Source organism: Vulpes lagopus, chromosome 2, assembly GCF_018345385.1.
Source record: "Vulpes lagopus strain Blue_001 chromosome 2, ASM1834538v1, whole genome shotgun sequence".
NCBI lineage: Eukaryota > Metazoa > Chordata > Mammalia > Carnivora > Canidae > Vulpes > Vulpes lagopus.
The window spans coordinates 150088797-150115383 of NC_054825.1; the positions used below are offsets into that span (position 1 = coordinate 150088797).

The 26587-nt window shown below is 38.9% G+C and overlaps 1 protein-coding gene across 1 annotated transcript; it reads left to right on the forward strand.

Moving 5' to 3' along the window:
- Positions 1-26587, forward strand: CDC37L1 (cell division cycle 37 like 1). The gene is made up of 7 exons (XM_041745490.1): positions 1-300; positions 4466-4747; positions 8686-8779; positions 17409-17524; positions 17889-18011; positions 20828-20992; positions 25998-26587. The coding sequence occupies exons 1-7, from the start codon at positions 169-171 to the stop codon at positions 26097-26099; spliced, it is 1014 nt and encodes a 337-aa protein (XP_041601424.1). The 5' UTR covers positions 1-168; the 3' UTR covers positions 26100-26587.

The window sequence follows — 26587 nt, forward strand, 5'->3', positions numbered from 1 at the left end:
TCCGCCGTCCCCGGCCCAGGCTGGCGCGGGGTGTGCGTCGGCGTCGCGGCCGGCAGAGGCATTCTGGGTAACGGCCCCGGCCGGCTGGGGCGGCTGGCTCCGCGCAGCAGGTTCCACTCACGCCAAGTCCGTTGGCAGTGACGCTTCTAGGGCTGGGGCCCCCCGGACATGGAGCAGCCGTGGCCGCCGCCGGGACCTTGGAGCCTCCCTCGGGCCGAGGGTGAGGCTGAGGAAGAGAGCGACTTGGACGTGTCCCCCGGTTCTCCCCGCTGCCCGCAGCTGCCGGGCGGCGGCGCGCAGGTGAGAGGGGTCCCGCGTGTGGCGAGGGGGATGGGGAGGTGCCATCGCCAGGCCCCCAGAGCCCCCTCTCTCCGCGACCCCCCTGCGCCCTGTGCCGCGCCCCCGTCTCACTCCCGGGGCGGTGGCCAGCAGCTTGGTGCCGTCCCGCGGCTATTGTAGCATCTTCGGAGGGCTTCCCAGGGGGCTGGCCACACATTCCCGACCTCCATCTCCGCGCACACCTTTTCACCTTGGCGAATTCCTTCCCCTCCTTGGGAGATGTCCCTCCCCCCCTCCGCCCCCTCCTGACAGCACCCAGATTTGGGGCGGCTAGCGTTCTAACGTTGACCCTTTGTCCCTTCGTGCGTGTGTCTTTATCCGAGCGCGTTATTCGGTGGGAGGCTCTAATACTTGTGCTCCGGTACTGGTGTTGCACAGGGAATGGTTGGTTGTATTCCGGCAATGCCCCGAGCTCCTGACCTTTTATCCAGATTTAGGATCCAATTTCACTGACTTCTGACAATCTGAATAAATTCTGTGAACCTCGCTTTTTGATGCTGCTGTGAATCCGTCTTATTAACGCGACCGCTTCCCGCACCCCCCCCCCCCCCGTCCGATTATGCTTGAAGTTCGGCTTCACATCATTCTCCAGGGAAAACGTACAGGCACACGTTTGCCTGCTCCCCTCAGACTGCCTTCCTCATATTCCTGGTGCTACTTGTGGTTTTCAGTCCAGCCTTCTTTCCTCTGAAACTTAACCGGATGACACATCATTACGGATGTTTTTGGGGGGTCCTATCTTAGGAAATGCTTATATACTCATATATGTCACCTTGCCCTGGTTTTTCTCCTACTCTGAGTGTGTTTGGAAGTGTATTTCAGGAACACAGACCAAACACTAATATGTTCAGTGAAACGGTTATAGGTTCTAGGCTTCTTGCAAAACGGGGTTCCAAAGGGCTTAACTGAATTAACAGTTTTTCTTGAGGTTCATCCTGCTAGCTGTTAGTGAAGATGAGTTATTTAAATCATTTTCCAATAAGTGTAAGGCCATCAGTCCTAAGCCCAGCTCACTGGGTTAGTTGGCTTCACAGAAAAATGCTGTTTCATAACCCTAGACTGTACTTCGGCCAGCCAGTCTCTGGGAGAGTGCAAAACATGTTTTAGGAGGCCACCATGAGAGTTGATAGGTCAGTAGTCACCCCCTAATTATGGATCGCTGGTGTCATCTTTATATACAAAGCGTGTTATATGAGCATATAACGAGTGTGTTACAGAGAAAAAAAAAAAGAACAGCAGCTGCTGTTGTCAATTTTGAAGGCATATGGGAGAATAAGAGGTCACCAGAATTATAGTGCATTGTGGTTGAATCACAAAAGTAACCTAAGAGGAGCTCTGAACTTAGAAAATATCTAAGCTGATAATACCTGGCTGGGTCAGTCCGAGGAACACATGACTCTTGTTTTGGGGGTGGTAGGTTCAAGCCCCATGTTGGCTGTAGAGATTACTAAAAAGAAAAATAAACTTAAAAACTGTATATTTTTTACTTATGCACTTGGAATTTTAAGCTTATTTGGCTGAAAGTGATGTTGTAAGTAAATAGGTTTATCTTTTTCATTAAAAATGACTTCTCTGAGACTCTATGGCTAGTTAGTGGCAGAATTAAGACCACTTCCGGCGCCTAGTACAGTGGTTTTTCCTACCTGCTGGACTTACTACCATCCTGGATGTAGTTTAAAACCACACGGGTGAAACTACCTTTGGTGTTAAAATTTGCAAAGTGATTACTAATCCTAAATTAGTTCCTGTGTTTATAACCCACTTATCTTGCTGGGCTTAGGACTTAAGTTTTGGATTGGAGTACTTGGAAAGAATAAAATGTTTAATTCAAATTATAAACATTTTGTAGTTTTTTCAAAAACAGCTCTGGTTTAATTTTACAAGATGTGGGGAATCTAGACATCTTAATGTCATATGTTCTGAGATCCAATTAAAGTAAAAGGCGATTCAGAATTTAGAGATTCTGTTTGAGCATTTTTAATGTAAAGTTACATTAGTAAACCTAATGCCAGCAGTTCCATTTTTGAATTTATGTTCATCAGAGTATTATGTTTAATGTTCCTCTAAAACCTCAATTGTGGGATTCCTGGGTGGCTTAGCGGTTGAGCATCTGTCTGCCTTTGGCTCAGGGTGTGATCCCGGAGTCCCAGGATTGGGTCCCACATCAGGCTTCCCTGCATGGAGCCTGCTTCTCCCTCTGCCTATGTCTCTGCCCCTCTCTCTTTCTCTCTCTCTCTCTCTGTCTGTCTCTCTGTGTGTCTCTCATGAATAAATAAATAAAATCTTTAAAAAAATAATAATTAAACCTCAATGTGTTTACAGGTAAAATGACCTTCTTTTTTTTTTTAATCATCTCAATACATGTTGGGTAGTTTGCTCAAATTGCCAGATGTTATCTGTATAGTCTGTGGAGAGGAATTTAAACGTGAGTCATTTTTAGAATTTGGAAATAAGATTTCTATGTTTGATTTGAGATATGAATGTTTGCTCCCACATAATTTGAAAATGCACGGTATTTTCATTTGTTCACATTGCCTTTCTTAGAATGTATTTGTCTTTTCTGACAAAGCAAATTTTATAACTTCATTATTCTCCTTTTCCTGGCACCTTTTTAACATAGCTGGGCTACAGTTATTATTGATCCTATCTAAAATAGCAAAAAATAAAAATAAATATTTAACTTGATTGGTTAGGACCTGGCCTCCAAAACTGCTAAATGAGTAAATAAAACACCTGAATAGCAACAGTGTCTACATTTGCCACAATAGAAATCTAAGACTCAACCCAAAAAGAGAGGCCTTGCAGCTACTTGTCTGGAATTCTTTGCCACCACTAGTCTTTTCCAAAAAGTGGAGAAACATTTATGTATTTAAGATTTATGGAGTCCTAGCCCCTCAAGAGACTGCTGGTAGAGTAAACAAATAAGCACAACATTGTGTGAAAACACCACTAAGAAGTATGCAAACCTTGGGAAGGGAAGGGATTAAAAAAAGACTTAGGAAGTGATTGCAGAATCTGGTATGGAGATAGGAGCTGGGGGATGAGGAGTTGCCAGATTGAAAGGGGTAGGGGATGGGAAGAATAAGCAAACAGAAGAGCAACTAGAACTGAATCTAGAGAGATAGTAGGAAGGGAAGTCATGAAGGACCGTGCCATGCCACAGAATTTGTCCTTTACCTAAGACTTTAGGAACGAGTATAAGTATCAGATTTGTTTTTTGGAGAGATGGCTCCAAGTGTAGTAGAGAATGGCTTCAGATGAGAAAGACTGTATATACATAATTGAGATGTGAAATTATAAGGGCTTGAGTAGTGATGCAGATTAGGAAACAAATCAAGTAAGATTGTTCTCTATACCTAGTTTGAAATTGATCTACATTTTGGCTGAGGATTCATAAAATATGTGCTTTCAGCTTTTAGAGAGCTGAGGAGCATAAGGACTTAAACATCTATCACAGTGCCTCACATGCAGTAGGTCAGTAAATATTAAAACTAATTACTGTTGCTTCTCAGTGGAACAGAGTCAGTCACCAGGATGAACCAGTTTTTGCTTTTGTTTTTATAACTTTGCCTATTTTGATTAAGATTAAGCTAAAGAATATCAGAGTCAGTTACAAACAGAAATTCCCAATATAAGATTTTCTCAGATCACCAAGAGTTGGGATAATAGAGAAGGAAAATGGAAACCAAGAAGTGATTATTTCTAAATAAAAGGTTCTTTTCAGTGAAGAACTTCCAGAACAAAACTCTAAAGATCTGATTTTCAGCGTGTTGACTTGTAAGGTAATGGGCTAGATTGAAGCTTTTGTTCTCATTCTGCTGTTTCAGGACTATGAAATGATAAATCCAGTTTCTCAAGCACAAGCTATATGCAGAACATTGTGTTAATTATGAGACTTTTTGCTGCTGCTAGTTGTCAGAGGAGTAGCATAGATTATCAAAGGAGCTTAGAGTCTGGTTGACGAAAGAATGCCTATAATATAGAAGTATAACTACATACAGAGAAGTCAGGACACCTATGTACCAAACATACTATACAGAAATCCTTCACTAACAGAAAATTGAATCGTGCTGAATAAACATACCCGTTGCCGTCTTCATTTCTTACAATACTGTTTTTTATCCAGATGTATAGCCATGGAATTGAACTGGCTTGTCAAAAGCAGAAAGAGTTTGTGAAGAGCTCTGTGGCGTGCAAATGGAATCTCGCTGAAGCTCAGCAGAAACTTGGTAGCCTAGCCCTGCATAACTCTGAGTCCTTGGATCAGGAACATGCCAAAGCACAAACAGCAGTATCAGAGCTAAGGCAACGTGAAGAAGAATGGCGGCAGAAAGAAGAGGCTCTAGTACAGAGAGAGAGAATGTGTCTGTGGAACATGGATGCCATTAGCAAGGATGTTTTTAACAAGGTATGTACGACTTTTTACTGGATTAAAATGAGAGAAGAGAAAATGGAAGTGTTTGTACAAACCAGTTGTGCATATTTGGTAACAAAGCAACAGAACCTGTGAACAGTATTGAGTTTTGACAGTTTATGAAAAGTGTTTGTTACAGAAACCTATATCCCCAATAGGGTCAAATGTGAGTAGTCATTAATATAAATACATGGCTGTAGCATAGCACACTGAATGTAAGGGTAGACTCTGGGATCAGACTGCCTTAGCTCTCAGCTTTGTCATATGCTGCTGACTCTGTGACTGTGGGCAAGTCACTTACATCTCTAAGCCTCAGTTTCTTCAACACCAAGGGGTGGGGATATAAAGACTGAGGTAATTTCTTAAAAGCCCATAGGATAGGGCCAGGCAATTGGGAAAGCTCAGATGTTACAGGAGCTTTCTGATGTTGCTGTCAGCTTGCTCTCAGTTTTGTAACACTAACGTATAGATAGTGGATTTGTTAAATAGTCTTTCAGTGTTACTTACCAGTATGTATTTAGTAAACTTCAGGTAGGGAGGGGCACCTGGGTAGTTCAGTCAGTGAAGCATTTCCCTTCAGCTCAGATCATGATCCCAGGATCCTGGGATCAAGCCCCACATCTGGCTCCCTGCTCCATGGCACTAGGGGGCCTGCTTCTCCCCCTCTCTCTGCCTGCTGCTTCCCCTGCTTGGTCTCTCTGTCAAATAAATAAATAAAATCTCTTTTTAAAAAGCGGAGCGGGGGGGGGGATCCATGGGTGGCTCAGCAGTTTAGTGCCTGCCTTCGGCCCAGGGCATGGTCCTGTAGACCCGAGATCGAGTCCCAGGTTGCGCTCCCTGCATGGAGCCTGCTTCTCCCTCTGCCTGTGTCTCTGCGCCTCTCTGTGTGTGTGTGTGTGTGTGTGTGTGTGTCTCATGAATAAATAAAATCTTTTAGAATAAATAAATAGGGATCCCTGGGTGGTGCAGCGGTTTGGCGCCTGCCTTTGGCCCAGGGCGCGATCCTGGAGACCCGGGAACGAATCCCACGTCGGGCTCCTGGTGCATGGAGCCTGCTTCTCCCTCTGCCTGTGTCTCTGCCTCTCTCTCTCTCTCTCTCTGACTATCATAAGTAAATAAAAAAAAATTTTTTTGAAAAAAAATAAAATAAATAAATAGATAAGTAAACCTCAGATAGTAATCCAGATTTAGCATTACCAGCATTACCAAAGGACTAGTACAGAGCTTTTGCCAAGTTAGTAGTCATTAAGAGTAGTGTTCAGTTTCTCACTGGATTATGTAGGCTTTATTCTTTGTTGTATCTGTAGAAGAAATGGGCAATGGAATTCATTTTTACTACGGTGTAAAGTATTACTTCTTTCTATTTGTACTAAATTCTCAAAGCTTCAGAGGTAGACTGCTCTTTCTAAGTCCACATTCACTTTTATCTTTAGCCATCATTACTCTCTAGACTTCTCCGTCTATAACACCATTTGTTTCTGTCCTAGCACCCACTTTCAACACATCCTCTTAAGCACTTTTAATGTCCTTCCCTTGGGCCAGCCCTAGTTCTTCTATATTAACAAGTAATATACATATGTTAAGTGTACAACACCACTGACTCTATCGGTGCTTTATTAAATTGAGAAAAATTATGAGTACAGCATGCTTACCATGAAAAAAAAGAGTATGTAAAATAGAATTGAAAGGTTTCCTTCACTTCTAGTTTCATTCCCAGAGATAACTTCTATTAACAGTGAGTTGTATCTTTCTAAACTTTTTACGTGCTTGTAGCATTGTGTGTTTATTTTTTTATTTATTATTTTTTTTAAAGATTTTATTTATTTATTCATAGACACAGAGAGAGAGGCAGAGACAGGCAGAGGAAGAGAAGCAGGCTCCATGCAGGGAGCCCGATGCAGGACTCGATGCTAGGTCTCCAGGATCACACCCCAGGCTGCGGGCGGCGCCAGACCGCTGCGCCACTGGGGCTGCCCGCATTGTGTGTTTATTATTGTGCACACACACACACCAAGATCATTCATTATCTGAAAGATTCACTGTATCTGTATATATTTTTCTAAGGGGTGTGTATTCTTAGCATTTATTTCTGGTTTGCATTTATACACATTACTACTTAAAGTAATTTTTTTCTTCCAGAAGGAGTGGTCAAAGTAGTGTTTCTTTGTTTTAAAAAGTTAATGTCTTTTTTTTTTTTTAAGATTTATTTTTTATTTATTTATGATAGAGAGAGAGAGGGAGAGGGAGAGAGGGGGGCAGAGACACAGGCAGAGGGAGAAGCAAGCTCCATGCCAGGAGCCCGACGCAGAACTCGATCCCAGGACTCCAGGATCACACCCTGGGCCAAAGGCAGGCGCGAAACCGCTGAGCCACCCAGGGATCCCCAAGTTAATGTCTTTTAACACAGTGGTCACAAAGAAAATATTTTCATTTGTCTCTGCTTTTATTTGTGCGTGTGTGTGTGTGTGTGTGTGTGTGTGTGTGTGTGTGTGTGTTTTAGGTTCTAACATAGCCTACATTTATACCACAAATTAATTAGGATTACTTTTATGTTCTAGTCATTTGGTCAGAATCGTACATTGGTTTTGTCTGTGAGCTTGAGACTTGAGAGCACTGGTCTAGATCTGTGCTGTCCGACTCGATAGCCGCTAGCCACATGTATTATTGAGCGCTTGAAATGTGGCTAGTCCGAATTGAGATGTGCTGTAAGTGTAAAATACCCACCAGATTCCAGTAACTTAGTACCAAAAAAAGTAAAATATTTTGTGAATAATTTTTTTGTCTTACATGTTGAAATGATCATATGTTGGATATATTGGGTTAAATAAACCAATTACCGATTTCATCTGTTTTTGCTTTTCAATGTGACAAATACAAAACTTTAAATTACATTTGTGACTTGGATTGTGTTTCTATTGAACAGTGCTGGTCTAGATAGCAGGATATATAAAGGAAAAAATGTTTTTATTATGAAATATATAAACTTGGGACCCCTGGGTGGCTCAGTAGCTGGGCTTCTGCCTTTGGCTCAGGGTGTGATCCCGCCATTCCAGGATCGAGTCCCACATCGGGCGCCCTGCATGGACCCTGCTTCTCCCTCTGCCTGTGTCTCTGCTTTCTCTCTGTCTTTCTCATGAATAAGTAAATAAATAAAAATCTTCAAAAAAAAAAAAATACAAACTTGTGTGCTTGTGCATTGTCAACTGGTAGAGAGCTACTTTGGGATTTTGTTTTATGGCAGTGATGATTACAAGGTTTAAATGCGATCACAGAACGTTCTGTGAAACTGCCCTGCCAGTTTTCTGGCTAGATAAAAACTTCATCAGGGTCCATAAGTTATGGCTTATTTAACTGGAAATAAGGACTTCCTTAATAGAAATTTGTACTTGATTTCAGAATCAAAGTGTTGGCCTATCCTAAGAAAAGTTTGCAGCAAAGGTCCATTTTAGGTTTATGTCCTGTTGGAGAAGCTATAGTAAATATACTTTATACACTTTGAATGTCTTAAGTTTATTTCTAGCAATAACTCCAAAGATTTGTGTAGAGGTCCAAATATTTAATGGAAATGAATAATGCAAAATATATATTTGGAATGTAAAGGATCTTTCTATACTTTGATGGGGAAATTCCACTTAACAAAAAAGTTAATGCATTTGGATTTTTTGGTATGATTTCTAAAATAATTCTGTAATTTTGCACAGATTTTTTTTTAAATAATGAAACTAATACAGGAAAATTTTAATTTTTTGAAAGAATTTTACAGACAAATTTAATGGTTATAATATCAGTATAATACTATACTACCTTTAAAAAAAAATACTATACTACCTTTTAATAGTATCTGTAGGAAGCATTGCTAGGCATTCAGTACCTGAGAAAGAATATTCAATGAATATAAAATCTGATTTTAACTTTAAGCATTTTTTTCTTAGAGTTTTATTAATCAAGATAAAAGAAAAGAAATAGAAGATGAAGATAAATCAAAATCATTTATGCAGAAATATGAACAAAAAATCAGACATTTTGGTAAGTCCACTGCTTAGTTTCCTTATTTTATGAAGTGTTTGATATTGGGGCCCCAGGGTGGGTCAGTCAGTTGAGTGTCCAACTCTTGATTTTGGCTCCAGTCATGATCTCAGGATTGTGAGACTGAGTCCTGGGTGGGGCTCCATGCTCAGCAGGGAATCTGCTTGTGATTCTCTTTTTCCCTCACCCTCTGCCCTTCTGCTTATGTGCATGTGTGCTCTCTCTCTCTGTAAAACAAATATCTTTTTTAAAAAATGTTTGATATTGGGACACCTGTGTTGCTCAGTGGTTTGGCACCTGCCTTCTGGCCCAGGGTTTGATCCTGGCTCCAATTGAGTCCCGTGTCAGGTTCCCTGCATGGAGCCTGCTGCTCTCTCTCTGCCTCTCCCTCTGCCTGTGTCTCTGCCTCTCTCTCTGTATCTCTCGTGAATAAATAAATAAAATCTTTAATAAAAAATGTTTGAGGGATCCCTGGGTGGCGCAGTGGTTTGGCGCCTGCCTTTGGCCCAGGGCGTGATCCTGGAGACCCGGGATCGAATCCCACGTCGGGCTCCCGGTGCATGGAGCCTGCTTCTCCCTCCGCCTGTGTCTCTGCCTCTCTCTCCCTCTCTCTCTCTCTGTGACTATCGTAAATAAATTAAAAAAAAAAAAAATGTTTGAGGGGCAGCCCCGGTGGCGCAGTGGTTTAGCGCCGCCTGCAGCCGGGGGTGTGATCCTGGAGACCCAGGATCGAGTCCCACATCAGGCTTCCTGCATGGAGCCTGCTTCTCCCTCTGCCTGTGTCTCTGCCTCTCTCTTTGCTCTCTCTGAATGAATAAATAAATAAATCTTTAAAAAAAAATGTTTGATATCATAAATATGTATACAAGCAATGTATTTATAAAATGGAAATTACACCTGGGTGGCTCAGTTGGTTAAGTGTCTGCCTTCAGCTCGGGTCATGATCCCAGAGTCCTGGGATTGAGCCTTGTATCAGGCTCCCTGCTCAGTGGGGAGCCTGCTTCTCCCTCTGCCTGCCACTCCCCCTGCTTTGTGTGCGCTCTGTCTTTCAAATAAATAATTTTTTTGAAAAATGTTTTTTAAAAAAGTGGGGTATGCCTGGGTGGCTCAGCGGTTGGGCGTCTGCCTTCAGCCCGGCGTGTGATCTGGAGTTCTGGGATCGAGTCCCACATCGGGCTCCCTGCATGGAGCCTGCTTCTCTCTCTATGTCTCTGCCTCTCTCTCTGTCTCTCATGAATAAATAAATTAAAAATAAATAAATAAATAAATAAATAAATAAATAAATAAATAAATTAAATCTTTAAAAAAAATTAAAAATATTAAAAATTTTTTAAAAATGGGAGGGGGGACGAAAAGAAAGATAAATGACAAAACTCCAGTTTTATGGCTACTTCTGGCAAAGAAGCCCAAAGTTTCTTTCTTTTTGTACAGTTCTTGCTTTATACTATTTTTTGGTCATAAATAGATTGACAGTAAACTAAATTGTGAAGAGAAGCAAAATTCAATCAATTCTTATATAATGCTACCCTCTAAGACACTGCCTTTGCTTACTCCATGGCCTCTTTCCATTTCCCAACTAGTCTTTGCTTTTGTCTTTTTCCTTCTTTGCTTCTGTGGTATCTGCTTATTTTATGGATATAAGATTAGTATTCGGGGCAGCCCGGATGGTTCAGCGGTTTAGTGCTGCCTTCAGCGGCCTGATCCTGGAGACTTGGGATTGAGTCCCATGTCAGGCTCTGTGCGTGGAGCCTATTTCCCCCTCTGCCTGTGTCTCTGCCTCTCTCTCTCTCTCTCTCTCTCTCGAATAAATAAGTAAAATCTTAAAAAAAAAAAAAATAGATTAGCATTCATTATTTTCAGATTTTGGATATGTTCATATATAATTTATGTGGATCCTTAACTGCTATTCAGATAAACATAGTAATACAAAGTACTGAAAAATTGTTTTTTCTATTGGAGAAAGACGATGGGTTGGGGTTTGATGTGAAGACTTCCAACAAGAGAGAACATCTGAGCTAGATTATGAAGTTCTCCTTGTAGATAAGGAAGCACTAGCATTGTGTGCAAAAGCAGAGTCAGGAAACAACATGCTGTGTCGGGTAAGCGATGTAGTACTGCTGGAGTCAAAATGCCACTGGGAAATATTAGAGATTAAGGCTCAAGGCATATTATTTGACCACAAGTAATATGTTAATTTAGTAAACATAGTTTTTATTTGTAATATGTTAATAAGCTTATTAATACATGGTATTTTGAAATGTATTTCCAATGTTTTTCTCCCCCTAAGTATTTATTTACTTATTTTTAAAGATTTTATTTATTTACTCATGAGAAACTCATAGAGAAAGAAGGCAGAGACATAGGCAGAGGGAAGAGCAGGCTCCATGCAGGGAGCCTGGTGTGGAACTCGGTCCCAGGACTCCAAGATCATGCCCTGGGCCAAAGGTAGGTGTTCAGCCGCTGAGCCACCCAGGCGTCCCTCCCCCTAAGTATTTAGAATTTCATTCATTCTTCAGGTTTATTAAAACAGTAGATAGTACTTCAGATTTTTCTCCCTTTATCTGTAGTTTACTCATAAAGAATTTATTTTTCTCATATTTCTTATTTTAAAAAAAAAGACTCTGTATTCAGATTAATTCAAGGATAGGACCTGAAGAAATGAACATAAAGTTTTTACTTTTAAAAATTCTGTAAATGACTCTTAGTTGTGATAATGTGATTTACCATTCCCACCTGTGGTCCTTGCTTCTTAGATCTATGTGTTCCACTGCCTCTAGCGGAATAGCCTCCTTCAGGGTCTTGTCACCCAGCTGCATGCCATGGGAAAACCTAGTAGGTGCAAAACAGTTCCCTCATTTTTGCTATAAACTGAATGCCTCAGTAAGAAACAGTTTCGTCTGGGGAAAAAAACCTAATCTCACAAGGTATTGTAATCCACCTGGCACTATATTTAAGTCTTTAGTAAAGCATTTAGCCATTCCATAAAACCTGCTTCTAGGTAGTGATGTTTGTAAGACCAGTGAATTTCACGAACCTATTGTCTTCATGTCTTTTGCTGTAAAATGAATCTCTGCATCAAGAAATCATGTGTATGGGTGTTAAATAACTCGTTTAGTAAGACCATAGGTATATTAACTGGTAGAAGCATGGTGGGGAGGGAGGACAACACCGGATCTAGAATGGGTTTGTTCAAGTGAGGAAACACTGATCTTTCCAAGATGAAATGGGGCCAAGATAAACAGTTTGTTACTTGATGGTTGACTGGTCCATCCAGTATATGGTGCCATATATAGTTTTCAGCACTGGATTCTGCTACAGGCAAGTTAGATATTCAGAGGCTATATTGGAATATTGTTGATGGGGTGATCCTGTGCCACTGAATGTCTGCCACCATGACCCCTGAGTTTAGAAACTATATTATGCAAGTAGGGAGATGGCTGAGGAAAAAGGCTGACTTGACATCCAAAGTGATTAATAAGCAGCAGCTTTGCCATTGCATGTTGGGGGCTTCCAGTGTCTCATCCTCTTATACTGACCAGAGCCTTACTGTCTTCAAAGCCAGCCAGTCCTGATAGCTACTCCCAGATTCACATTGTGCCTGTTTCTTAATGGAAATGTACAGTAGCTTTTTACTTCGGAGAAGATATCCTACTTGCCACAGCTCCTTGGATCCCCAGAATGTTACTGAGGTGGTAGGCTCCCAAATTTTCATGTGTATCTTATCAAGACATCTGGATACCCGCTACTTCCTGCTCGCCAAGTTCCATCGGTATGAAGTGGGCCAACTTGGAGTCATGTGGGATGATGAGGTGATAAAAGTCCCTGTGGACTAAATTGTGGCACAGAGCTGATAGGGACCTTAGGCAAGATAGTGAAAGTTTAATGCTTTTCCTGCTGGGTGGAAGCAAATGTTTCTGGTGTTAATGCTTTTTGCGGTAAAGATTCGGAGGGGAGCATTTGTCAGAATTATGACTACATTGATAGACTTCTTCAAAGCAAACACATCTGGAATAAATGCAGCTGTAATTAAAGCTTCCCACTAAAGGCTTTTCAAACTTGGATTGCATTCCATACTCTTGGAAGACCTGGGCCTGATACGTGGGGGGCTGGGAAGGGCTCCAGGGGCTTGATACCAGTACTTCTCTGTGGTTTCGTGTGTATTTGACATTAACATTTCCATTAGGGTATTTCTTTTTTTGTTTTTGTTTTTGTTTTTTTAAGATTTTATTTATTTACTCATGAGAGATGGCGGGGGGGTGCACAGACACAGGCAGAGGGAGAAACAGGTTCCATGCAGGGAGCCCAATGCGGGACTCGATTCCAGGTCTCCAGGATCACACCCTGGGCTGAAGACGGCGCTAAACCATTGAGCCACCCAGACTGCTCTTCCATTATTTGTTGACTATCGTACTTTTGCTCTAATAAGTAGATGAACTTTACCATTTAATGGTAAATAGTATGACCATATCGTGGAGTATTTTAAAGCAGTGAAATCTTGATTTTTTTTCTCCTTAACATATTTAATTCATTAATTTAGTTAATTCATGTTTTATAAATGAAAAATACCAGTTTAGCAACAAAGTCTGTTTTCTTTTAAATTTCAGAGTAGTTTTATTCAATGTCATATGCATCTTTGACATCATTTTCTGTGATCATCAGAGTGGCTTTTAGGTGATCTAGCATAGTTTTTAATGGCATATCCTCTCTTCACTTCCAGTCAAAGTTAGCTGTGATGTGATTTAAGATTTTTGAGTCTTGTCACTGGAAATTTTACCGAAAGCTAAAATGTTTGTATAAATATTGTGATGGATCTTTCTCATTTGTGTGGAAGGTAGATAATTCACTCTCCTCAGTGTAAACACATACATATTGCTTTTCAAAAACACATTAATGTCCTGTTTTTTTGCTTTTTTTGTTTTAAGATTTTATTCATGAGAGACACAGAGGGAGAGAGAGGCAGAGACACAGACAGGGAGAAGCTGGGTCCCTGCAAGGAGCCCAGTGTGGGACTTGATCCTGGATCCTGGGATCACACCCTGAGCCGAAGGCAGACACTTAACCGCTCAGCCACCCAGGTGTCCCTAATGTCCTGTTTTTGAAAGACATTTAATATAAATATAAAGTACCCCTGAACATGGACTGAAATTAATAGAAAATTAATATATATAACAGGATTCTAATTTTAACTCCTTAAAATACAAGCCCAGAAAGAAATGCATTAAAGTGTTAACATTAATTTTCTCTTGTAGGATTGCAGATGATTTTTCTGGGTTTTTCAAATTCTTCACAATGATCATACATTTTTTTTATAATATGAAAAAAAAATACTTTGAAAAGGTTTATCCTAAGAATTCAAGGATGGGTTAACATTGGAAAATTTATTAATGTGATTCACCATATTTTAATAATTGGTAATAGTATAAACCACAGGACTTGGTGATCAGTTTGATGTGGGAGGAAAGGAAATGTCTAGAGGAATTTCTAGAATTTTTGAGTGGGTGACCTAGGAGCACTGTAGATGGCAGGGAGAGGAAGACAGGTTTAGTTTCAAATAAAATGACTTTATGTGCAAGTGTGTAGGTAGAAATAGTTGTCTAGTGGTAGGTTATTGAAATACAGGAGACCCAGGACCTGGGAAATATAGAAAAATAGGTCATTTTTCTTTCATTAAGACATTTACAACGTTTTGGGGAGGCTTTTAGCAGATAGAGACATTAAAATAATTAGTATAATTTAGAGGATTCAAATCTATTACTCTGTAAGTATAAAGCAAAGAAGAAAGAGAAATTAATAATGATGTGTGTATTGGAAGACCATTTTAAGAATCAGGTGGAATGGGCAGCCCAGGTGGCTCCGCGGTTTAGCACCGCCTCCAGTCCAGGGCGTGATCTGGGGTCCCAGGATCGAGTCCCACATCAGGCTCCCTGTGTGGAGCCTACTTCTCCCTCTGCCTGTGTCTCTGCTTTTCTTTCTTTCTGTCTCTTGTGAATAAATAAATAAAATCTTAAAAAAAAAAATCAGGTGGAATACTGAGAGCTGATGGATGGATTGCAAGTTATACGTTCAGGAAAATACATAGGTGAAAGCACATAATTAAAATATTTTAATTTATCAAAATAGGGGTTTTCAAGCATTCAGAGATTGGTTGGCTAGTTGAAATAACTAGATTAATCTTAAAGGATTTCATGTTTAATTGCAAGAATGAATTGTTCCCTTTTGTGTTGATACTACCTAATATTTACTCTCTGTCAAGCACTGTCTCATGTGCTTTATGTTTATTAACTCATTTAATTCTCACAGAAACCCTCTGAGATACTGTTATTTGCCCTATTTTATAGAAGAGGAGAGGGAGGCATAGTAAATTGACCTATGCAGTTGACTTCCAGAGTTGGCTTGCTTAGTCACTGTGCTAGATTGTGCTACTTTCTATTTGTTTGTTTGTTTACAAATTCCAAAATAACATTAGTAATTTCAGCTATGTTCTGTTCTACTAAAGCCATTGATTATCTGTAAGTATTTTGTTCATAAGATTCCATATTCTTTCCGCAGAGGTTTGTATGGACTCCCTGTAACCTAACCTCGATTTGATGATAATTGATAGGCATTTTTGAAATCAGGTAGTGATAGGTGTTTCTCAGATAAAGAAAAGCTGTGGTCAACCTCAAATATTGTTTTTATCTTAGTTATTAAATGGATAGTTTAAAAATTGTAACATTTAATGATACCCATTCCTCATGATCCCTAAAAGTGTAACTATTTCATATTATCCTTCCTGTAAAAGAAGCCAAAATAGATAAGATTTTGGTGCCATAGTAAGTGATGATGCTGCCATGGAGAAGTAAATAGAAGCAATGCTCTATGGATGGTGGATAGCGTTAAAAATACTTCCTCTTCTGGAATATAATAAACCTAACACAAAACTGCTTCATAGGATTTATTTTATGGCTTTAGGTATAAGGAAGAAAGATTATGCCTTCTTTAGATCTGACCCTCAGAAGTTATTATTATTAGACTGTTTATACCTTGAGAAGTAGTTTTAAGTAACTTTCTAAATCATTTTTTCTCAGAATTTAAAACTCCCTAATCACTATATCCAAAGTGTTGGAAAAATATTTTATAAAGCGTGTAAACTCTTTACATGAAAATACTAAAATGCTTATTCCTTTTTTTTAAATGGGAAAATTAATTGTTTATTTTCAGTTGATTTCCGTGTGTTGCTAAATGTGTATTTTTCAGTAAGACATTTGTCCTCAGTTTTGTTCTTGTGTTCTAATGTGGAACTTTAACATATAGAAGTTCAGTTTGTGTCTAGAGGAAATATTTACTGCCAAACTGTTGACACCATCTTAATACAATTTCCATAATGATTCAATGACGTACAGACTTCTTTGGATGAGTCTTTTTTTTTCTTTTTAAAGATTTTATCTGTTTGAGCGAGAGAGAGAGAGAGAGAGAGAGAGAGAGAGAGAGAGAGAGAGCGCACAAGCAGGAACAGAGGAAGAGGGGGAAGCAAACTCCCCACTAAGCAGGGAGCCTGATGTGGGGCTCAATCCCAGGAACCTGGGATCATGACCTGAGCCGAAGGCAGACCCTTAACCAACTGAGCAACCCAGGCCCTGGATGAGTCTTAAGAATCTAAAGCTAACATAGTTAATTTGTTCAAGTGTAAGGCTTACAGAACAAAATTTAAAGCTGAACACTTTGCTGGTTCCATGATGGCATTGACTTTTTCACCAAATTTCTTACTAATTTGAATACCTTAAGTAGTATTTGAATAAGCATGATATTTTTTGAAGCAAAATGGCAGGGATGCCTGGGTGGCTCAGTGGTTGAGCATCTGCCTTGACTCAGGGCGTGATCTCAGAGTCCCAGGATTGAGTCCCACGTCGGCCTCCCTGCATGGAGCCTGCTTCTCCCTCTGCCTGTGTCTCTGCCTCTCTCTCTCTGTGTGTGTCTCTCATGAATAAGTAAATAAAATATTTTTTAAAATGAAGCAAAATGGTATCTTCTTTCAAGTATGCTTAATGTGATTGTGTTTTCTGTGTGTTATAAACATGACTAAATGATTAAGATGACTAAAATGTTTAAAGTATATTTACTATTTTAATACCTACTGGATTGGTTTTCCGTGCTGTCAGCATTTGACCATATCATCTTAGACATTTTAAAATAAATTAGAGATAATGTGGTTTTTCTATTGTATTGTTTTGCTAAATACAGTTTCTTGAGATTTTGCTATATGTCATCTTTCTAATAGAAAAATTTGTATTCTGTGAATAAATAATACTGAGTTTCTTGAAGTCATTTGTACTCAGTTCAGCCAAGGTTGTCCAGCCATCTCAATTTGCCTGGAACTTAAGGCATTTCCCAGGTGAAGAGTTTTTTGGCTTTAAACCAATCATCCTACTTTAACCTAATTATTTAAAATAAAACTTTCTGTGAACTTGAAAAGCTATTTCCAGTATATTGAGTATTGCTTTATTTGCTCTTTTACCATAACAAATTGCTGTGGTACTGTGAATTATCTTTAAAGAGAATCATTTTAAAATACCAATTTCTTTGTTTATAAGAGTATCTGACAATTGTAGCTTAATTCTTGTTTTTTTTTTTTTTTTTTTTTTTTTTGCAGGTATGTTGAGTCGATGGGATGATAGTCAGAGATTTTTGTCTGACCATCCATACCTTGTATGTGAAGAGACTGCTAAATATCTTATTTTATGGTGTTTTCATCTAGAAGCTGAGCAGGTATCATGTGAACCTTTGAGTTTCTGAAACCTTAGTGGAATTCTGGTCTACTTTTTGGTTTTTTTGTTTTGTCTTTTATGTTACTTTGAATGAAAGCAAGAAGGTTATTAAGTGGAATTAATAATCTTTTTGTTTTTAATCTCCTTGAGTTTACTGTGGGAGTATTTTTCATTGTTTTAGTTAGCATATGGAAACTTTTCTCTGATGTGCTCTCTTTGCAGCCTCATTTCTCTGTTCCCATATACTATAAACCTTTTTCTTTTATAACCTATTGAAAAATCGTGTTTTAAAATTCAAATAGTAATCACAATGTTAAATACATTTCCAGAGGTATTTCTCATAATTTTAATCTCTCTATTTTCAGAAAGGGGCTCTAATGGAACAAATAGCACATCAGGCTGTTGTAATGCAGTTTATTATGGAAATGGCCAAAAATTGTAATGTGGATCCAAGAGGGTGTTTTCGTTTATTTTTCCAGAAAGCCAAAGTAAGTATTTAATATTTTTAAATGAGAAGAATAAGCCTTAAGTGAGACCTCTTTGGTCCATATACATCAAAGATAGCCATCCAACTAGAATGCCACAAGCTAAAGTCTGTATAGATATTATAGTGAAAAAAAATTACATTGCTGATTTCATGCTAATTTAGACTTAAGGGAGCTCTGTAAGAGGCTATACTGTATCATGCACATGAAATTGAGACTTGTTTAGATGAATGTGTTTAGGAAAATTAGAGTGGTGCATCATTTATTCAGCCAATAAGTATTGACTGTCTTGCAAGGACTGTTCAAGATGCTAAGGATACAGTGTTGAATGAAACAGATACAGTATATTCCATGTTTAGAACTCACAATTTAACAAAAATAAAAAAAAAGAAGTCACAGTAATGAGAAATGACTTTTGTAATGAAATAATAAGAAACAACCTGAAATTTCAATGACTAGAAGAATGTTTAAAACCTGTGGTACAGGGATCCCTGGGTGGCACAGCGGTTTGGTGCTTGCCTTTGGCACAGGGCGCGATCCTGGAGACCTGGGTTCGAATCCCACATCGGGCTCCCGGTGCATGGAGCCTGCTTCTCCCTCTGCCTGTGTCTCTGCCTCTCTCTCTCTCTCTCTCTCTCTCCCTCTCTCTGTGTGACTATCATAAATAAATAAAAATTTAAAAAAATAAAATAAAATAAAAAATAAAACCTGTGGTACAGGGGCAGCCCTGGTGGCTCAGCGGTTTAGCGCCACCTTCAGCCCAGGGCGTGATCCTGGAGACCCAGGATCGAGTCCCACATCGGGCTCCCCCTGCTTGGAGCCTGCTTCTCCCTCTGCCTGTCTCTGCCCCCGCCCTCCCTCTCTCTCTTTCTCTTTCTCTGTGTCTCTCATGAATAAATAAATAAAATCTTAAAAAAAAAAAGTACTTTGTTTTTCAGCTTATTATTGGATATGTTTGAACTAATGCTTTTTTTTTTTTTTTTAAGATTTTATTTATTCATTCATGAGAGACAGAGAGAGGCAGAGGCACAGGCAGAGGGAGGAGAAGCAGGCTCAAGGCAGGGATCCTGATGCGAGAATCGATCCTGGGACTCCGGGATCACGCCCTGGGCCAAAGGCAGGCGCTAAAAGGCTGAGCCACCCAGGGATCCCCCCCCCCTTTTTTTTTTAAGATTTTGTTTATTTATTTGAGAGAGAGAGAGAGCGCATACAGAGGGAGTGGGAGAAGCAGACTCTCCCTATTCCCTACTGGATCTCCCTACTGAGCAGGGAGTCTGTTGTGGGGCTCTATCCCAGGACGCTAAGATCATGACCTGAATCGAAGGTGGACACTTAATCTACTGAACCACTCAGGTGTCCCTGAACTAGTGCTTATTAATAGGATAATGGAACATAGCCAAACCATGTTTATTCTTTAAAATTTACTTTGTCAAAATAGAAGTGAAAAGTCTCTAATCTTAGCATTTTGTTGTTAATAGTTTTTTTAAATTAAGGAATAACTGACTTTCAGGGTACTTCTTATTTTGTGCCAGGTACTATTCTAAGCACTTTACATGGATTAACTCATTAAATCCCCATAAGATTTTGTGAAGGTTATTATTTCTGTTTTACAAGTTAGGAAACCAGCATATAGAATAGATTACTTAAAGGAAAAATCAGTCATGTCTCTCCAGATCTAAATCCTTAGGCCTTCCACATGCAGTAAAGCCAGAGGTTGAGCCACTTGGCTCCTCTCATAGTTTGTTGCAAAACCATTTGAGAAGGATCACTTCTGGATCTGAAGGCTAATGTCCTGTGTGTCTATATAAGTAGCATATATTGATTAAAGTGAAATACTATAATTGGATTAAGGAAATGATTGCTAAATTCATAAAAATATAGAATAGCACAGAACATTGTGTGATTTGTATAGATATTGATGTTAATAACTAACTCGCAAGTTTTAATTGATTACATAACATTAAAGAAAAAATAGCATTCTACACAAAGGGCCCAATGATATTATGGAATGAGATTTTGATAAAATCCCTTCCATCAAAAAAAAAAAAAAAAATCCCTTCCATCACCTGAAGTTAAAGCCTAAAGTCCTATTAGTGGAGGATAAGTGCTGTGTCATTCTTTGCAGAGGAAACAAGTGGAGGCTACTGCTAGTTGGTTGTTTTACATCAAGAATCTCGATTATGTTATACATCATAGGAGGGAGGTCTCTTCCAGCAACATAATACTCCTACTTTTTTCTCTCTATGATGTTGAAAACGTAGTTGTTTCACTAAAACACAGATACTTCCAGAATGGAATTGAATATTGAATTTTATTTGGTTTTAATGCTTTTACAAACAGGGAGTATAAAGCTGGAGAATTACAGAAACAGATAATAGTGCCCTATCATTAATTGATGGACAATTAGAAGGTTTTAAGAACATCCCTTGCCTTTGCTTGGCAATGTGAGAGGTCAAGTGAGGACTATTTTGGATCCTGACAAGAATCAAGAAATACAGAGAATTCCTACTTTTGTTATATTTGTGTGTGTACATATGTATGTGTGTGTGCGCATGCGTGTGTGTGTGTGTGTGTGTGTGTGTGTATGTTTGTTTTATATTACTGGACCAGAGGGAAATGGAACACACCAGTCATTAATATTCCTATAAAACAGGTAGTTTTCACAAATCTGACAGGGATTTTGGGTGGTGTCTACGTACATTTAAACAGTTCGCCTTATCTTTACTTCCTCCACTTCAGATCTAATACATGTTTGTTAGAATTTACTGTGTGGTCTGAAAGTCTTGAAAAATAAGTCTTTGTTTTCTGTGTTTTTCTAGGCAGAGGAAGAAGGTTATTTTGAAGCATTCAAAAATGAACTTGAAGCTTTCAAGTCAAGAGTCCGACTTTATTCTCAGTCACCAAGTTTTCAGCCTATGACAGTTCAGAATCATGTTCCCCATTCTAGTGTGGGATCTATAGGTTTGTTAGAATCCTTACCACAGGTAAGTTGGAAAAGTAAATATTTGTTTCATAAATTTATTCACATAATTTTTGTTCTTTTGGACTACTCTTTGTTCTTACATATAATATATGTGAGATCATTTTAAATATTCTTAAATTATCTAAGAAGATAACTTCATTTCATGCCATGTTTTGACACTAAATCTCTTCCATCTGTTGCGTATTTTGAGAGACACCAACTTCTACTCCTTAAATATAGAAGGGATGAGTTACTCCTAAGCACTCTTAAGGGCAAGTGTTACCTATTGATCATTTTAATCATAAACTTCTCAAGATGGTTCCTGAGGAACATCTCATTCTCAGCGAACTGTACTATTAAGAATTTCTTAGGATGGGGGTGCCTGGGTGATGCAGTCAGTTGAATGACCACCTCCTGGTTTCAGCTTGAGTCGTTATCTTGACAAGGAAGATCATGGAATCTTGTCATGGAATCAAGCCCTGTGTGAGGCTCCCTGCTCAGCACAGAGTCTGCTAAAGTTTCTCTCCCCCATGCGTCACCCTCCACCCCCTTGCATGCTTACACACCCTCTAGCTCTCAAATAAAAAATACTTTAAAAAAAAGAAAAAGAAAAAAGAATTTCTTAGGATGGATTAACTTCAGAGCATACATCCTGTGGCAACCCAGGTGATTTGTTCCATGAGTTTATTTAGTATTATGAAATGTTAGTGTTGCCTGCCAGAGGTAGCATTTTTATTTTTATTTTTTTTGCTGTTTTTTTTTTAATTTTTTATTTATTTATGATAGTCACACAGAGAGAGAGGGAGAGGGAGAGAGAGAGAGAGAGGCAGAGACATAGGCAGAGGGAGAAGCAGGCCCCATGTACCAGGAGCCCAACGTGGGATTCGATCTCGGGTCTCCAGGATCGCACCCTGGGCCAAAGGCAGGCGCTAAACCACTGTGCCACCCAGGGATCCCCAGAGGTAGCATTTTTAATATGTTAACGCACCTTCTGTTAAGGTGTTCTTTCTAGTAATGTTCAGACTGAGCCTCTGTGAGATCAAAATAAAGGTCTGTTTCTAGCATGAAACAATTTCTGTCAGAAGAAGGAAATTTAAGTTACCACTAGAAAGTTGCTGCCCATGTTTATTTTAGTAGCATTTTAATTGAGCCCAGTCATCTCGCATTTCCAGGCTCCAAGATTTCAAGACCAGCTTTAGCCAGTTCAGTGTGTGGCCTACACGGTGAAAAGGACAGTCTCATTCAGAAGACAATATGAAGAGAGCCCTGTAGTTTTAAATCTCATTAAGTGGTAGGATGGAGATTTTCAGTATCTATACCTCATACCTCTATAATTTCACCATTTCAGTTACATAAATCATAGGCCAAAGTGACAATTAAGGAAAGCAATTGATAATATTCAACTCAGCTAAAAATACTAATTCTCAAGGATAAAAATAATCAAGGTCTTGATTTTTACATAATTAGTAATTCTGCCCCTTAGTTGCATATATTAGCAATATTCCCCTTCCATTTGTTCTACAGAATATCTCTTTCTGCTCTTTAAATGTAGTAATGATTTTCTCTTCCGTTCTTTGAGAAATAGCCCACAGGAAAGTAGTCTTTCCAAGGGAATTTTATGACTGTAAGACACTGTCAAGTCTAATATATAACCTAAAATTAAGATGTCACATAGTGAATACAGAGGAAGAAAGAGACTTTGAAGAATATCATTGGTTCTAAACATAAGAGGGAAAAGACACAAACTAAAATATCATAATAGGCCTGTATTATCAACAAGTTGCTTTTCATTTGGGAGAAATAAGTTCTTACTGCATGCATCAGCTTTCGAATCTGCTGCTCGGCCTCCCCTGGTGAGATGAGGGGCTGGGACTATACAACTTTGACACTTGAAAGTTGCTGATATTTCAGGATTGTTCAGACCTAATTCACTTGGGCCAACAGTCTAATTCCTTGTGGTTGAAGTTGACCATCCTGGTCTATCCCTCCTGAGGAAGTGAAGGGCTGGATGGTATTTCAGCTAGATGCACAGAAGGACTGTGGACTAGGTGACAGAGAGCTTCTGAAAGAAAAGCTTTCTGTGATAATTATATCCCATTTTTATTACATTTGCTTATAGATTACAAAACATGGGGGATCCCTGGGTGGCGCAGCAGTTTGGCGCCTGCCTTCTTTGGCCCAGGGCGTGATCCTGGAGACCCGGGATCGAATCCCACGTCGGGCTCCCGGTGCATGGAGCCTGCTTCTCCCTCTGCCTGTGTCTCTGCCTCTCTCTCTCTCTCTCTCTCTCTCTCTCTGTGACTATCATAAATTTAAAAAAAAAAAAATTAAAAAAAAAAAAAACATGTTCACCTGTTGTTTCATTTAATCTTCTCAAACGCCTCGTGATTTCTTTTCATTCATTTTTATGGATGAATAAATTGAAGCTCATGGTGGTGAAGGCAGTGTGCCTGAAATCAGGACAGGAAGCAATGGGGCTAATCCTGTAATCCTAGTGTCTGTTCTACTTCACTGTTCATTCACCTGCACTCCAGATTGTTGTTGAATCCTATGCTGGAGATAGGACAGGAGACACAGATGTGTGCTCTTACAGAGGGACTTGTCACTGAAATGAGAAAGGTGTTGAGAATACTACCAGATGAAAATATGGAGTAGCCAGCGGAATTTATAGAGTAGGTTAGGTATGTTGATTGCTTTTTGTTTTTTAAGTCTCTGCATGATGAAGCCTTAGAGTTCTCAGGGAGATAGATGAGTTCTGGGGGAACTCCAGTCCAGTCTTGGTAGGATAATTAAAAGCTCTGTTCTGAGGGCCTTTGGAATTGGGTTTGCATTGTCAGAAAAGGTCATAGCGCTCTTGTTTCTTTGGAAAATGGGATAATCTAATGAGAGTTCAATAATTTTTTATAAAACAAATTTGGGAAATAAATAAATAAATAAATAAATAAATAAATAAATAAATAAATAAATAAAACTTAAATTTGTGGAGGACACCTGAGTGGCTCAGCAGTTGAGCATCTGCATTTGGCTCAGGGTGTGATCCCAGAGTCCTGGGATCGGGCCCCACATTGGGCTTCCTGCATGAAGACTGCCTCTCCCTCTCTCTCTCTCTCTCTCTCTCAGTCTCGAATGAATGAATGAATGAATGATAAATAATAAAATCTTTTTTAAAAATTTGCATTCACACTTCAGCTTTTAATTTTTTTTCGTTGACAACAGTCTTGTGAAATAGCCAGATACCACCATCCTTAGTTTTGCGAGAACTAAACCAAGGCCTCTTGGACAGAAGTCCAAGTTACCTTAGGTTTATCCTATAGACTTGGTTTCAATTTTATTAAATTGTGAAGAGTGGTTTTCTCTCTAAGGACTGCAGTACATTAGGTGGAAGAGGCAGGATTAGAACAGAGGTCCAACATTACTGTAGTATTCCAGACCCCAGTCAGTCATCTCTGCCACTGCCTTCATCAAGACTTGATTGAAAATAATCTGACTTCTGGCTAGCTTTTTGACTTTTACAAATATAATGTAATAGAATCACAATGTATTGTACTTTATTAAGAGCATCTTTTGAAACCTTTTGAAAATAGCTTTTGACTTTTACAAATAGAATATAATAGAATCACAATGTGTATTTTACTTTATTATTAAGGGCATCATTGAAAACTCTGCCTCCCTTTGGGTGGGAAAGCTTAAGACATCTATCCTCTGGCCGGATTATTTTCCTCATTGTTGTTCATTAAATAAAATAAGCAAATGGGATCCCTGGGTGGCGCAGCGGTTTGGCGCCTGCCTTTGGCCCAGGGCGCGATCCTGGAGACCCGGGATCAAATCCCACGTCGGGCTCCCAGTGCATGGAGCCTGCTTCTCCCTCTGCCTGTGTCTCTGCCTCTCTCTCTCTTTCTCTCTCTGTGTTGTGTGTGACTATCATAAATTTTTTAAAAAATTTTTAAAAATTAATAAATAAAATAAAATAAGCAAATGAAAACAGATGATAATGGTAGTAAGACTCTGAGTACCTAGCAGATACTCAGAACAACTGAATAGACAAAATTGAATTCTTAGGGAAGAATTTCCTAAAGTCCTGGGTCTTATGGGCTTATGTCCCTAGTCATGGTGCTTTAATAAATAACAGTTTTATTTTTACTTTTATTGAATAAGGCTTTCTTCCTAGCTTTAGAAGTATACAGTTAGGATATTTATGAATTTTAAAAATAAAATCCAAATTAAAATGTTCTTTTATTCTCCATGTTAAAATATGGATCTAAGTACCTCTCAAAAGATTAATAATTCCTCACTTTTTAACTTTTGAAAAACCAAAATAGACTCTGAAGGTAGCTATAATTTTTACTTGGTAAATGGATTTTTTTTCCTTATTCAGAATAGTGTTTTCCATTTTTAATACTTACTGGGGTAATTAGTAATTTCAAAATGCATTGCCAATTTAAAGCAGTATTTATCTTTTAAATAATCCATAGCTTTGGGATCCCTGGGTGGCGCAGTGGTTTGGCGCCTGCCTTTGGCCCAGGGCGCGATCCTGGAGACCCGGGATCGAATCCCACATCAGGCTCCCGGTGCATGGAGCCTGCTTCTCCCTCTGCCTGTGTCTCTACCTCTCTCTCTTTCTCTCTGTATGACTATCATAAATAAATAAAAAAATTTAAAAAAAAAAAAAAAAAAAAAAAAAAAAATCCATAGCTTTGTATATACAATTATATGGAAGATATAGCCTTATATGATTAAATAAATGGCAAGTTTTGTTAAAAGGGGAAAAAAGTGTTTATTCCAGTTTTATTTTTTACATATGTCATCCTGTCTTTGTCACATCTTCTTTGGATCAAGTGGTCCAGTCTTTTTTTTTTTTTTTATCTTTTTGGGTTTCACCCCAAGTTTGACTTCAAAGTCCATTTGCTTTCCCCCCTACTTTGCATTTACTACACTGAAGAGAAATAGTGTGAAACTGAATATGTAGTTGCATATACTGGCATAAAACTGGTTATCATCTATTTCTTCCCTATATTTTTTTTTTCCAGAATCCAGATTATCTTCAGTATTCTGTCAATACAGCTCTTTGCAGTTTAAACTCAGTGGTACATAGAGAAGATGATGAATCCAAAATGATGGACACTGTATGATTTGGTTAAGACTGCTGAGGCCAAGTACTATTTTGTTACAAGAAAGGAAGAACTTGGCTATTTTCTTGACACTTTTATGGGTGCTGCACTTTATTTTTGTTCGGTTTTGATGGGAGGGGAAAAAAGAGTACTGAAACGTTTTGTAAAATTTTTTTTATGTGCTGCTAGGTTTTTTGATTTTTTTCGGAAGAGAGGAGTGGTACCATATGTTGAAGTCAAACTGGACTTTTTTTTGGCTACTAAATTTGCCTTTAATCTTATTGTTCTCAGTTTTGGAATCAAAGTATGAAAATCTGCACAAATGCAATGTTTACAAGAACTGGTTGATTCTAGGAGGCATCTGCTACAGTCTCTTTTTATATGGATATGTACATGTCCTACTCTACAAAAATGATTAAAGATAAAAATGTACTTGTATTCTACTGCTAATTTAGCTGTCAAATCTGGTGTTTCATCATATTAAAAGCAATAAATCAGTAGTTTGATAA

Coding starts and splice junctions, on each gene's coding strand:
- CDC37L1 (XM_041745490.1), top strand. CDS start 169: ATGGAGCAGCCGTGGCCGCCGCCGGGACCTTGGAGCCTCCCTCGGGCC. Junction 301..4,465: donor TGCCGGGCGGCGGCGCGCAG/GTGAGAGGGGTC, acceptor TTTTTTATCCAG/ATGTATAGCCATGGAATTGA. Junction 17,525..17,888: donor TTCATCTAGAAGCTGAGCAG/GTATCATGTGAA, acceptor CTCTATTTTCAG/AAAGGGGCTCTAATGGAACA.